Source organism: Sinohyriopsis cumingii, chromosome 5 (genome assembly GCF_028554795.1).
Source record: "Sinohyriopsis cumingii isolate HCF-2022 chromosome 5, ASM2855479v2, whole genome shotgun sequence".
Classification (NCBI taxonomy): domain Eukaryota; kingdom Metazoa; phylum Mollusca; class Bivalvia; order Unionida; family Unionidae; genus Sinohyriopsis; species Sinohyriopsis cumingii.
The window spans coordinates 126,045,611-126,060,504 of NC_142965.1; the positions used below are offsets into that span (position 1 = coordinate 126,045,611).

The 14,894-nt window shown below is 35.3% G+C and overlaps 1 protein-coding gene across 1 annotated transcript in view; it reads right to left on the minus strand.

Annotated features, from left to right (window-relative positions):
* Window positions 1–14,894, minus strand: part of LOC149800143 (uncharacterized) — a 154,357-nt gene that overhangs the window by 11,886 nt on the left and 127,577 nt on the right. The window contains exon 28 of the mRNA XM_089959742.1: window positions 13,149–13,257. Coding sequence (XP_089815868.1) covers window positions 13,149–13,257 — 109 coding nt within the window. The remainder of the gene's footprint in view (window positions 1–13,148; window positions 13,258–14,894) is intronic.

Below are 14,894 nucleotides of genomic sequence, written 5' to 3' on the forward strand. Positions count from 1 at the left end.
GTTTATTGCAATGTGCTTCTGACTGGACCAATGCCATATGCTTTCTGAAAGAATGAATGTTTAATGCAACATGCTTTCTGATTGGATAGATGTTGGATTTTAGCAGTAAAATCCACAATATACTGCCAAAAACTTTAGTTGTCACTGTGACTTGATGACTACAAACATGAAAGAGTGTCAAAGTTAATTACATTTCTGGCTATTTAAAAAAAATATTCCCAAAAGTGTACTAAAATGGGGATAAGACTTGTGTTCATAATTTGAGGATTTACTGACACAAATATGACATGTCACTAGTCACTCTGCACAACAAGACCATCAACAACATCCTCATATCCTCAAAAATACAACTAATATCCTCAAACAGGTTCATCCAACCTTTTTAATTCAATTTACTGGGAATTGGTTATTTAAAATTATATATCTTCTGATTATACAAAACTCATTAATCTGAACGTATGTATATCTAGGCATCATAGGTGTCCTGCAAGATATTAGGGAAAATGAAAAGATTTACTGCTGCAAAGAAACAAATAATTAAATAAATAACTAAAACTTGAATTAAATATGCTGATGTATTGAATGACACACTGGCAAAGAAGGCTAACAAAACATATACCATGTTAATGTGGGTTATAATTCACTGGATGGCTAAGTGCTAAAACTTAACTCTTAAAAATCATGTAAACATGAGACATATTCAGATGACATGACTGACTGGCCACTGTTGATTAAATGAGGAAAGCATGGTTCATGATGGCAGAAATAGGTGAAACTAAACTTGAATCTTCATAAGATAAAGTCTTTTACTGAAATTCTGTTTCAATTCAATAGTTCTTTCATAACTTTGGAGAAAAAAGAAATTTTATTGTAATTATGTTTCTCAGAGAAAACTTACCTGGTAACATCAATTAACTTCCATGAGCTCTCATATCAAGCCCTCACAGAATGACAGCAAATTTCATTCCCTTCACTCTATACATCATAAAGATGCTATATGGAAAATGAACTCTTGCAAAATGACATTATGATTACCTCCCATTGTCACAGATCAGCTGCTACCAATATACTGGATGTTTTCAAGTACCAGTACATTTATTAACAACATTATTGAACATGTTTGCACTTGCTGGAAGATCTAGGGGGGCTTAATTATAATATGATTGGTTAAGTCATTCCTGGAGAAAAAAATATTTAAGATAAAAGTGTCCTTTCTCCATCAAACACATTATTCAATCCCATTAATTTAAGAAGGATGATGAAATTCATAAACATCCAAACACCATCTTTTGGAGGATATTATAACTCAAGTTGCATGTGATGTGAGTGTGTGGGTGTGTGATTTAAATTTTTAACGTAGTTTAAAAAAAAGTTCAGTCATATTGCTATGATGTCTGCATTGTGACAGTTTAAAGTGATGTCTACCTCTGGGGCATTATGCCACAGACATGAAGCATGATGTCCCACCCTGTCACATTATCCTGACACCAAGCTGACCAGTCCTAACACTAACCTCATAATGCTGAGCACCAAGCGAGGCAGTTGTTAGTACCATTTGTGTAAGTCTTTGGTATGACTCAGCAAGGATCACACCCATGACCTCCCACATCTGAATCAGATGCTCTAACCACTAGGCCACTGGAGCTTTAACTCAAGTTGCCGTGTGAAGGAACAAAACTGCTCTATTCAAATGAGTTAGCAAAGCTGAGGGAAAAAACTAGTAATAAAGACTTTACAAAAGGTAACAGGAAATTGGTGGCTCTTCCTTACAAACCAAATAGGGGCCCCGAGTGGCCAAGTGTTCTAAAGCACTCACTGTTATGGATCAGTGCCATCTCACCTCTGTCTGCCTGGATTTGAGTCATGGGTTCAGCCTATGTGGGTATGTGAGAAAGCTTGCCAGAAGCTTCTCATGGGTCAGTGGTTCTTTCTGGGGTTTTCCTGGGTTATTCCTCCACCATTAATACTGGCTGCCATGTATAGCCTATCTTGTGCTAAAAAATGGCATTAAAACCCTACAACAACAACATACCAAATATTTCAGGTAAATCCAGCAAAAAGTATAATGCCCTCACCCATAATGAGGTTGTTGTTGTTAATGGGGTCTGGTGATCCTCTTGGCAGCTGACTGTAGATCCACTGGATTCAAGTTCCTTCTCTGCAGAGTTAGATCCCAAAGTAGAAGCTTGAGAAGGTTGACAGAAGATAGTATCAACAGCATTTTAAATCAAAACTTTGCTTTTGGAAGTGACACTTACAGAGATGGTTCTGATCTCATAAGCATGAATTCTGATTAGGCATTTCTGATCCAACGAGATCTCAAGGTATGCTGAGCAAATCACCCTTTGTTCCAAGAGGTTAAGGTCTGGGGAGTTGTGTCTTGCTTCCCGAACATCACAGAAGAGATACTTGCAGGTACTATGAATACCTTTTGTGTATTTCACGTAGCACAAACTTGGTCACATACAGCCACCTCTCTTAAATGGTTTATTGATGGAAGACACATAACTTGCTGAAAGAAAACTGTTCTTTGATATGAAATCTGGCTACATCATCAGCACAAATGAACATCCAAATGGAACTGGAGTTCAAGGCATCCAGTGGGACATGTAAAACTCATTTATCTTACAGACCAAAGATATGGCTATAAGAAAACAGGCACTGCATGACAGTGGCTATGTTTTGGACATGGGCTCAAACTTTAGAGAGTTGAAGCAAGTCAAAACCCAAGAGAGGTTGCATCTGAGTATCAAAATGAGTGATAGATCCATTTTATATTGAAATCAGCCAGTAAGTCTGAAATGTCTTTTTCATGGCTTATATCCTCTCTCCCATAATGTGTTAATATGCTCACAATCATGGAACATGAATGATCAGTACTAACTTGTTCTCTTTGAACAGCTTCATGTGTATGTGTGTGTGATTTGGAATTTTACCATTGCTGTGACAATTTTTCAGACATATAGCTATGCTATGTGACAGTTATAGTGATGTCTAGCACTGGGGCATTATGCCACAGACATGTAGCATGATGTCCCACTCAATCACATTATCTTGACACCAGGCTGACCAGTCATAACACTAACCTTTCATTGCAATAGCACCAAGCGAGGCAGGTGCTGGTACCATTTTTCATATCTTTGGTATGATTCTGTTGGGGTTCAAACCCACAACCTAGGCTCCCACATCAAAGGCAGACACTCCAACCACTTAGGCCACTGAAGCAGTAAAGAGCCTTATGAAAATAAAGCTAACTGTGGTATAGAGTCTTGCATGGAAACATGGTTCTTGTCCCTGCACAGCCTGTAAAAACATGGCACTTTCAGCTGTATGCTTTTAAAAGTGGTAAACTTTGTTGCCTTTTCAATCCTCTCCAAGCTTAAAGCATTCAACTCCTTTCTTAAATGATTCAACTCTTTTCTTAAGGCATTCAACTCCTTTCGTAAGGCATTCAACTCCCATCTTAAAGCATTCAACTCCCATCTTAAAGCATTCACCTCCTTTTTCTAACAAGAACCAGGCATGCAAGAGGATCATGTCCAAATAGGTTAGGCAATACCATGATTTTCCTGAGAACATCTACTACTAGACTGAGGAGATGAATGACACAGGATTTGTCTCAAATGAGGTGAGTGATAAAGGCATGACCCTATAACCTCTCAATTACTTTATGAATCAGAATAGATGGAGTGAAGGTGTATCCTCAACTCCATTTCTGAAATGACTATTAAAACAATCACTGCCCAGGCATCTGGATCTATAACCAGAAACATTTATCTGACCAACTGCGGTGTAGCTCTGATGAAAGATTAAAGGGTGTAGAGACCATTCATTGTCAAACGTCTGGCTGCTCTCGATAACAAATCAATTAAGACATGCCTGGATTGTTTCTTGTATTAACTGTTGTTATGGTAATGGAAGCACTAGTGTAAAACATCCCAGATCAGACCTCTTGACTGAGGAGGTAGTTCACAACCACTGTATTGTTGAACACTACAAGGGTCATGTACTCCTGAAGCAGATCATGCAACTGATTATTGTCAACAAGCCAGAAAGCTGAGCTTCTCTAGTTCACAGCTGCTGCTGACACTGGTAAAACCAGTCAAGAGGTGGACATCAACCATGTGAGCTGACTTGTGTAATTGCCAGTTGGCAATTCTCAAAAAGCATTCCTGTGTTAGCCCTTCTCTTTTCTGCCACTGATGCAGAAAATGCAATTTTTTGGCCAAGGTCAAATCCATTATTCAAGATGACTGGAACAGTATATGCCACTGGGCCAAAAGAGCAAGTGCATGAAAAGGCAGCTTCACATATGAGAATTAACTCTTGCAAAATGACATAATTTTTACTATTGATACCATTTTTATCATCTAATTCATATATGGATGGGAAAATCCATTGTTTTAATTTCTGTGAGAGCTTTGTTTAAGAGACAGTGGAAGTTAATTCTTAATATTAATGTGCTTTAGCATCTCATGGAAAAATCAATCTTTATACCAGACAGATATACATAGTGCACAGACACCTAGCAAGGGATGACATACAGGAAGACCAGGCAGACAGACATGCCCCCTTTACAGAACATGGTGGAAGACAACAGTTTAACACAACTGAAGGTATTCCTACCACTATTTTTCAGAGATGAATCATATAGTGACTATATTAGTCCCCATTAGTTCCATTACATTTAGGTAAAGTCCACACACAAAAAACAACCGAAACATTTTTGAAGCAAATGCATTTTGCTCTCTAAATCAGTCTATAACATTAATGCCTAATATCAAATAATGCTTAAAAATGGGATCTTAATATTATATAAATTCTAATTCTACAGTGCCAAAAACATTTTCTTTTCTTAACTCAACCACTATAGATAATGAGGTTATGTTGCACTCTGATGGAGAAAAGAAGGAGTCTGCTACAAGAAGGTTCAACTGAATTTGGTCCTTGCTTGTCAGCAAATTCTGGATTATTGCCATGAAAACTGTTACTAAGAATATAATTAAGACAGTAATATAACTAAAGGAGGCCATTGAGAGATGAATGTAAAATATCGTTAAATTGCTGCTATAGTGCACACAGTACATCATGTATTTTCATCAAGTGAAGTTATGGAGTGGTCTGGCTCTGTATGGAGTGGTCTGGCTCTGCATGCATGGATCTCTAGTTACATCATGAGTATCATAATATTTCTAAATCATTCTTTTTACTTATAACAAAGTCAATAATGGTTGCAATATATTGAAAACAGATTAATTTTGTCACAATATCTCATGAAGAATTTTACTGAACTCCAACTCAAAAATAAAAAAGAATTGCAAAAGTCTATTTTACAGCAGAAAAAAACCCATTAAAAATCAATTTAATCCAAAAACTGTATACTTACAAAGGCTGTCAGGAGAATCAAAGTAAAATGGTTTTTGTGTACTAGAAAGAGTCAAGTGTCATACAAAATCCACAGTGCACACCTCTGGGACAAAACTCTTACCAAACTGCATGAAAACAGGCTGAATGGTTCTTGAACTGTATAGATTACATGTAACATCCACATAAAGATTGTAAGTTGGCTGGCAACGGTCATAACTGAGACGTGACTAGACCAATGCACATTTAGATCTATGAGACAATGGTTGCATCAGAATGTTGAAAAATTCATGAGTTACGGTGGCTACAAAAAGTACAATACCATGTGAAGACAAGAGGCTGATTATCAAGGGCTATAACTCTATCCATAGAGCTGATAATACTAAACCTATACAAAGCACATTTGGGTCAATGACATAATGTTCATACCAAACTGCAAAAGAATATCTTCAAATGTTCTTGAGTTTGACAGCTACAAATAACATCCCATATGAAGATATAATGTCTACTGTCAAGTGCCATTACTCTTTCCAAAATGAAAGTGATGAGACAACTCTTAAAAGGCATATCTGACAATGTACACACCAAATTAGAATAGGCTCAATGATTCCTGAGCTAGTGGTTATAAGGATCTGCGGTAGTAGAGTTATAAAACATCAAACTGAAACCAAAAAAAAGCATACTAATTCCATCAAAATTTGACTTGAAAACATGACACATTCAAAAGCGTATATACATGTAATTCACTTGCCAAATGTCATCCAATTCACCTGCCAAATGTCATCCAATTTACCTGCCAAATGTAATCCAATTCACCTGCCAAATGTCATCCAATTTACCTGCCAAATGTCATCCAATTCACCTGCCAAATGTCATCCAATTATGTTAAAGTTGCAGAGTTAAGGTGGTCACAAGTAGTGTGAACGGACACACAGACAGACAGATGGAAAAAGTGACTATTACCTGCATCTCAATACTCGCTTAAGTAAAACGATGTGGTATCAGATTTGTCTTGTCAATCGGGACATTACCCAATGAGATTTTACATTCGAATTGCCAGGATTTTACTCCCAAGGACTTTATTCTCAAACATGTTAACTTATCATGTGAAGCTTTTAAACTACAGTATTTGGAATAAAATTAGGTTTTACAAAATGGTAGCTTATAAATCATGCTTAAGTATATATTAAAAAAGAACAGCAGCCCAGTAAATGTTATTATACACTAGGTAAAAATAACCTGCCCACTCCTTCTGCTACAAAAGGTCTCTCTGAGACTCGGGTTATAATACTATATAATATGTGAATGGTCAACCTAGCCACTCATTACAGGTGGTCTCTTAAAGCAGTAGTCTTTTATTACAGGTTTTACTGTGCAAATAAGAAATAGTTCAGAATATTTTCAAAATTTCAACATGTACACTTGACCGGATGACAATTATTTTTTTAAAAATGAAGCTTAATTATTAAATCATCTATGTGTGATATATTTCTGCACACCAAAAGTTTATTCCCATAAAATAAGATTTTTGTCTCAAAGCCTTAGATGACTGTAATGCTTGTTATACCATGGACACGTTACACTGAACCATGCTAAAACTAAGTAACTGCATAATATAGAACTTTTCAACAGTATTAATTATAATGAGTCTGTAATCATAAGGTGAGGAGTGGTTTTGATCCTTTTCAGTGGTGATGTTAAAAAAAAGCCTGGTGCAAGCACTATGATCCCTCACTTTAATGCATCTCTGTATAACACAGTCCATGTTTTAAGGCAGTTAAAAACAAGATTTACCAAGACTTGATCATCATACAGATCAGTAAATAAAATAACACAAAACATGTGTAAATATATGTATGTAATGTAAAAATTAATTCATTCAAATCTATAAGATAATGAAGACTTGCACTTAGACACATAAATCATACAAACATAACAAGAAAAAGAAGAAAAAAACATAAATTAACCAGAATGAAAGACAGTCATAAATGGTTAAAAACAAAATGACTCCTCACTGAAGCAAGATTACAAATGGGCCATAACTCTGTCAAAATAAACTGAAAGAAAAAAAGCTTCCGGCATACAAAATAGCACCAGAATATAAACAAACATGCCTAAGCTATGATGAGGCTCTATAACAAAGCCTCCCAATGTGAAGATCTAAAATGGATAGAAAAGTCCCATAATTCTGTCAAAACAGAGTTGAAAAGATTAATTTACCGATGAGATAACATATAAACAACAATGTTTACATCAAACTGCATCAGATCATGGTGAACAGTTCCAGAGCTATGTTGTAGTAAAGGTATGAAATTGATGGAAAGGACCCATAAGTCTATTTAAAATGACACAGAAGTGAGAAAACCCATATGAGGCACATACATCTCAAAAAGATAGTATTCACACCAAACTGCATCAGGAATTATTCTTCAGCAATAATGATCAAAAGATCTGGGTAAAGACTGTGACGATTCCAAATTAATCCAAAAGGGACATTATTCTGTCCAAATAAAAGTTGCAAGGTTACAAAAAAGGCAGATCACCTAATAGGTTGACTGGAAATGTTGTTTTACAAGTTGAACAGATGACTAAATGAATGAATAGATGGAAAACACGAAGGACTCCAGAATCTCAATGTGGAACCATATAAACTTCTGAAGACTGCTGTCCTTGCAGCCATATTAAATTTCAAAAGGATAACTCCTTCATTTAGGATCAACTGTTACTGGGATAAATGTGGGGGTCAAATTTCATGATGGTTTGAGTTGTTTTCAAGATGACCTCACTGGCATCCATAATGAAAATCTGAGCAGGAACAAGTGATGCAGGACTATAACACTTCAAGATGAATGTGTTTGTCAAGTTTCAAAACAATCCTTTTCATGATTTCAGAGTGATAACATGATTTTAATGCTGGCCACCCTAGCAGCCCAATGAATATGGAATAATGAATGCATAAACCAGCCACCTAATGGCTTGGGAGAAGTATCAATAACAAGAATGACAGATAATGGACAATGGTGGACACAGTCTTTGCATAATCTCCTCTAATTGTCAGTCTACAAATTTATTTAAAACAGAAGCCACACTTATGAAACTAATCACAATATGTCCATGCATTTCTAGTTTTCTGAAGAAAATAAAAAAAACAAGTCCATTTTTTTCATACTCTTAAAAGTTATGGATGATTACTCTCATTTAAGCCAAATTTATAAATCCCACATGGTACAAAAAAATGTGGTGACTGTGTGGAGAAAAAAATTCTTTTCTTTTGTCTCATCATAAATGTGTTTGATATGGCTCTATTAAATACACTTTAATATGTGCTAACACTTTCTTTTTGAATGGTATATTCATTAAAGTGAATTGTATCATTATGTTCAAATATTCATGGTATACTGTGCAATTGTTTCTCCTTTTTAAAGTAAGGAACCAGTACTGAGAATAATATATCTGTAATGTTTTTTGGCTGCACTACTTTCATGATTACAAATATGAAAGATTCCAGATTAATCATTTGGTTTTTAGAGTATGAAAGAAATACCATATAATGGGTTAATATTATATATTTAAATGTAAAAACATCAGTACAATCATTTATGACCTTTAACCTACTTATGACCTCAACCTTTGAGCCAGGGATCTGATTAATGTATGATAAGCCACTGAACTGGATTCTCCTTTGTGTTGACCTTGACTAAGAATAGGAGGTATGACTGAATATATACAACAGTCAAGATTTATAACATGCTAAAGTTTCATTGCACAATATTCAGTCATTCAAAAGTTTAATCCATATATGAATAGGTCACAGATAGTTTCCCTTGCTTTGGCCTTAACCTTGGAACAGGGGATATGGATACTGTATGGGACACAATATCTGATCACAACACAGATAGCTGGTTAAAGTTTCATTTAAATACCTTCAAAGATTCAACATTTAAACTCTTGACAAGGATAAAAAGACACATTTTCATTTTCACTAACTAACTGTGACCTTAACTTTGAGGCATGAACCTTGTCATGCAACACAGCATCAATATAAGATTTAAAACTGGCTAAAGTTTCATTAAAATATATTGAGTAGTTCAAAAGTTTTACTCCAGACAAAACTATAATTAACAGAATTATCTTTCCACTGCAATGACCTTGACCTTGGTCCTGGGGACATTGCTATAGTATATGACACACCAACTAGTTATGATGCATACTTCAGCAAAATTGTTATTACAAAATCTTTAGTTGTTAAAAATGTAAACTTCACACAAGGGTACAAGTTACAGAATTACTCTTTCCTCTGCAAAAGCTTTGACCTTGAGACAAAGTGGATGGTTATAGTACATAACACACTGTCTATACATGATATATACCTGGACAATGTTTCATTAATATATCTTCAATATTTCAAATGCTGTACCAGATACAAATCACATAATTACACTTTCCCTTGCTGTTACCTTGAGTTGGAAGCAAGGGATCTAATTGTGTTACATGAAACATCACCATCTGGCTATGTGGACCAAACTGATTTGAAGGTTTTAAAGGAGACAAGGGGAGAGGTCACAAAATTACACTGGTACATGCCATGACCTTGACTTTGAGATTGGGGGCATATCTACAATGTGACATACTGTCTACACATGAAATATAACTGGTTATAGTTTCATCATATCTTGAGTGATACAAACATATTTTCAAAGAGGATAGAAGTTACAGAAAATTTTCTTTGGCATGGCCTTGACCTTGAGTCAGGAGTATGGTTATCATACATGACGTATCAAATAGTCATGATATATACCTAGGCAAGGTTTCATTAAAATATATTACATGGTTCAAAAATGACACTTCAGACAAGGATACCAGTTACAGAATTACATTTTCCTTTGCAATGTATCTAACAATGGGGCTGAGATCTGACAATGGGGCTGAGATTTGACAATGGGGCTGGGGACATGGCCAATGTATACAAGATTAGTTATGATATATATCTGAGCCAAGATTTCGTTAAGATATGTGTAATTTTTAAAAGGTCATACCCTGGACAATTTTCCATTGTAATGACCTTGGCCTTCAGGCAGCAGGTGTGGCTATAGTATACAATTCATTGTCTAGTCAAGATATAAGTTAAATGTTAACAGATAAATGCAGATGGATTCCAAAGCGTTCCATGAGTCACGTTTCCACCACAGTGGCATCAACTATTTCTTGTGTTTGATTTTCTGAATCAAGGGATCACCATGCATACAAAATGAATATTTGTATCGTTGTGTTCACAGAAAGGCTACACTTGTAAAAATTCATAAAATTAAACAAATAGCATCACTTAAAAATACCTGTTATATAGTAATGTGTTACTTACCTAGGAAGGCAGAGTAGCACAGAGGCGACACAGTGACTTTGCACCTCTGCTGCCCCAGATTTGTTTCCAAGTGCTAGCATGTGCAAGGATATAGAAGATCTGACATTACAGTCCATTAAATAAGAAATTTATGAAACAAACTGAGTAATACAGTAAACCATAAGCTGCTTTGTGCATGTAGTATATTGCATTATTCAAAGTGTTTCATGAATTTCATTTCTAATGAACATGAAGTGGTTCTATTAGCTGGTTACTGCATGCATGCTTTTAGTTGATAAACAATGCTGTCATGTGGCACAGTTGTTTTATCAAGTGTATCATATATTTTTTCGATGACATGATGTTCAGACACCAATGAAGACCATCAGCAAGATTTCCAATCCTTAGTGGTTTCTCACGCTGATTTGTTTCTATATATCAAAAATACATACTATATTATCACATGGGTGGCAATGTTTTTAAAAACTTTCAACTCATAGTTTTAAGTTCATGATGAATTTAAGGATTTCATGTGAATTCCTTTTTTTCATTGGGTAACTATTTTCATAGATTTTCTGTCTGCTACAGACTGTAAATTTAAAGATTTGAAGAACATATCTTCTGCACAGGAAACGAGACCCTTTCCCTAATCCACATACACAAGCCCCAACAAAAATGCCATTTTTGACAAAAAGAACAAAGCTGATACAATACCCACAAAATAATTTGAATTTATTATATTTCACCTGGAAATAGATGCTTGCCATCTACAAAGGTCACAATCCTTTGTTCGTGAAAATAGTCATATGCTACATACTAGACTGAATAAGGGCAAAGAAATAATCTGCATCTTGCATTTGCAACTGGTTACACTTATTAAATTCACAGATCTGTAGATATACTGTGACAATCATGCCCATCCAATAGTGTGGCCCTGCATCTATCTATCACAGTTTTCCTTGTAAACCAAATTCCATTTATAGCAGATGAGGGAGAGATATCAAACTTGGCAGCATGTTTCACAAGCAATAGCAAATGACATCAAAGCTTTCAGATGCTGTATATTGGCCCCAGGGATAGGGATGGGGGTAGAATCTTCTTGGTAATCTCAGCTCCATCATCACCAACTGCAGGAAGGTGATCACATTTGATATGATGTTTTAACATTATATGAAGTCTTCTTAAAACTTCAACTTCCTGTACACAACTTGAGGGTGGGTGATCATATCTGATATGTTGTTTTGACAGGAAGAGTAAATAACAACAAAGGTTTCAGATGCTGAATGCTGTGCTCATGGAGGGGGATGTGAGTAAATATTATACGGAATCTTATTTATAACCTGCACTTTGTTTACACCAACTGGAAAGGGTGATCATATATTAGATATTTCAGAACGATGACAAAGAATATGCAGCCGGGGGGTTGGGGAGGAAATAATACTGTGTTCATATTTGTAACGCTTCTATTTCTAATAACCATTATAATAATTTTTCAAGTCATATGTGCCCCTAAAAAACAAATTTTTAATGGAATTAATTTCTTCCATAAATATGTTATGAAAAGATGACCCAAAAGATGCTGAAAAGAGATTTGCAACATGTGAAAGACTATCTCAGACTTAGTTAAGTGAGTAAAGAATCTTGAACAGTGATACAATACATTGTCTGACATGGCCTAGTCTGGGCACTTACAACAATCCCCCTTCTAATTGCAAGTCCAAGAAGACTTTTTAACGTAACTTAACAACTTTTCAGTCGTATCGCTACGATGTCTGCAGTGTGACAGTTTATAGTGATGTCTAGCACTGGGGCATCATGCAACAGACATGTAGCATGATGTCCCACCCAGTCATATTATCCTGACACCAGGCTAACCAGTCCTAATACTAACCTCTTAATGCTGAGTACCTAGAGAGGCAGCTGTTAGTACCATTTTTTAAGTCTTTGGTATGACTCAGCAAGGATCACACCCATGACCTCCCACATATGAATTGGACACTCTAACCACTAGGCCACTGGAGCTTTAACTCAAGTTGCCATGTGAAGGAACAAAACTGCTCTATTCAAATGAGTTAGCAAAGCTGAGGGAAAAACTAGCAATAAAGACTAAAATTTACAAAAGGTAACAGGAAATTGGTGGCTTTTCCTTACAAACAAATAGGGGCCCCGAGTGGCCAAGTGGTCTAAAGCACTCACCGTTGAGTTGGGGTTCAAACCCACTACCTCCCGCTTCTAAGGCAGATGCTCTAACCACTAGACCACCAAGTCCAAGAAGACGTAGCTTAAGAAAAGAGTAAAAGGGCATAGGGAAGGTGCATATGAACTTTGTAAGAATCAACTATTTCTATTAAATTAACATGGAACCAAAAGTTGTCTCCCCCAAAACTCACAAAATGCAGACTTTATTTCATTCATGCATAAAGGGACCAAGCTGTTAGTGATATACCTTGAGCAACTGACATTAGCTGGTCCTTCTCACTGGGGCTAAGTTTCAGCATGGTGGTCAGTACTGGTATCAACTGATGTCTCTCATCCCCTTGCTTGAGGGTCAGGAACTGAAAAGACAGTCTAACATTATCAGGGTGATCTAGACTGGTTTCACATGGATAATTTAAAAATGTCAGCTTTACTCAAACATCAGAAATCTGCATGTGCTGCTGAAGTACAGGTCTATTATGTTTAGAAACATCCTTATTGTAGGTTTTTATTATGTAATGATGATGCGAGAAATATGAAAATGATTTTTGTGTGTACATAAAGTTTCCTGTACCAATCAGGAATTACTTTGAAACCTCCAGCTTAAACTCTTCCCTTATGACTGGAAAACAAACTGTGCATGATTCCTAACAATTATATATCATATCCCAATATATATGAATCATAAAAAGTTTGGCAAAGTTAGAACATTTTGGCAAATGAACATTTTAAATTTTAAGTTTTGCAGCATAAATGTTTTAAACAAATTGCTGATTACAAAAAATGCTACCAGTTTAATGTTTTTGGATCATAAATTTCAGAACTACATTCTTCTTGTCTTCATAAACAGAATCGAAACAAGTGTTTTACCAGTAAAATAAAACCAGAACATGAACAGAATGCACAATGAACATAAATGGAATAAAAGTGAATGCAAACAAACTGATGAATGCATTGAGGAAATCGACAGCACAAATTCAAAACTAACTGAATGATGAACTTAAATGGAATGAAATGTGAATGTATTCAAGCTGCCACTAAATTTCCAAGGTCAAAAGTTCTTTCGTATAATTTAAGATCAAGCAACATTTCACCCCTAACAAGCTGTGATACTATTCTTTCAAGGCAGACATAAAAAACAACTGTTACTGCAGTGGATTTTGTATAATCTTTATATGATGGATGGAAATCATACAAATACAATGAATGAATATGATGGATGGAAATCATTCATATACAATGAATGAAAATAATAGATGGAAATCATACATATACAATGAATGAATATGATGGATGGAAATCATTCATATACAATGAAGGAAAATGAATGATGGAAATCATACAAATACAATGAATGAAAATGATGGATGGAAATCATACATATACAATGAAGGAAAATGATGGATGGAAATCATACATACACAATGAATGAAAATGATGGATGGAAATCATTCATATACAATGAATGAAAATGATGGATGGAAATCATACAAATACAATGAATGAAAATGATGGATGGAAACCATACATATACAATGAATGAAAATGATGGATGGAAATCATACATATAAAACCTGAATGCAGTTCTGAGATGATAAATGAAAATGAAAAAATGAGCAATGAAATGCAAACATGATTGGAATGTAAATGAAAAACATAAATGGGAAACAAAATGCAGAGTTAGTAAAATTACTCATTTCTGGTTGGTATTTATACAAATTTGACCTATAAATAACAGTGCTAATAATTTCTTATTGATTAACAAGAAAGACAGGGCCTACACATCAAGTCCACAAATGAAGCATTGCTGTAAAATATGACCTTGACCTAATTATCAAAGGTTGATCAAATATGTCTTTAAATGAATTAACCTAGCTACATAACAAATCACATTCATCACAAGATTTATTAAATGCAATCACATAACAAAATTATAACCAGAATTATGACACAGACCTGGACCCCAAGGTCAAAGAGATAACAAGCCTGTCACAGA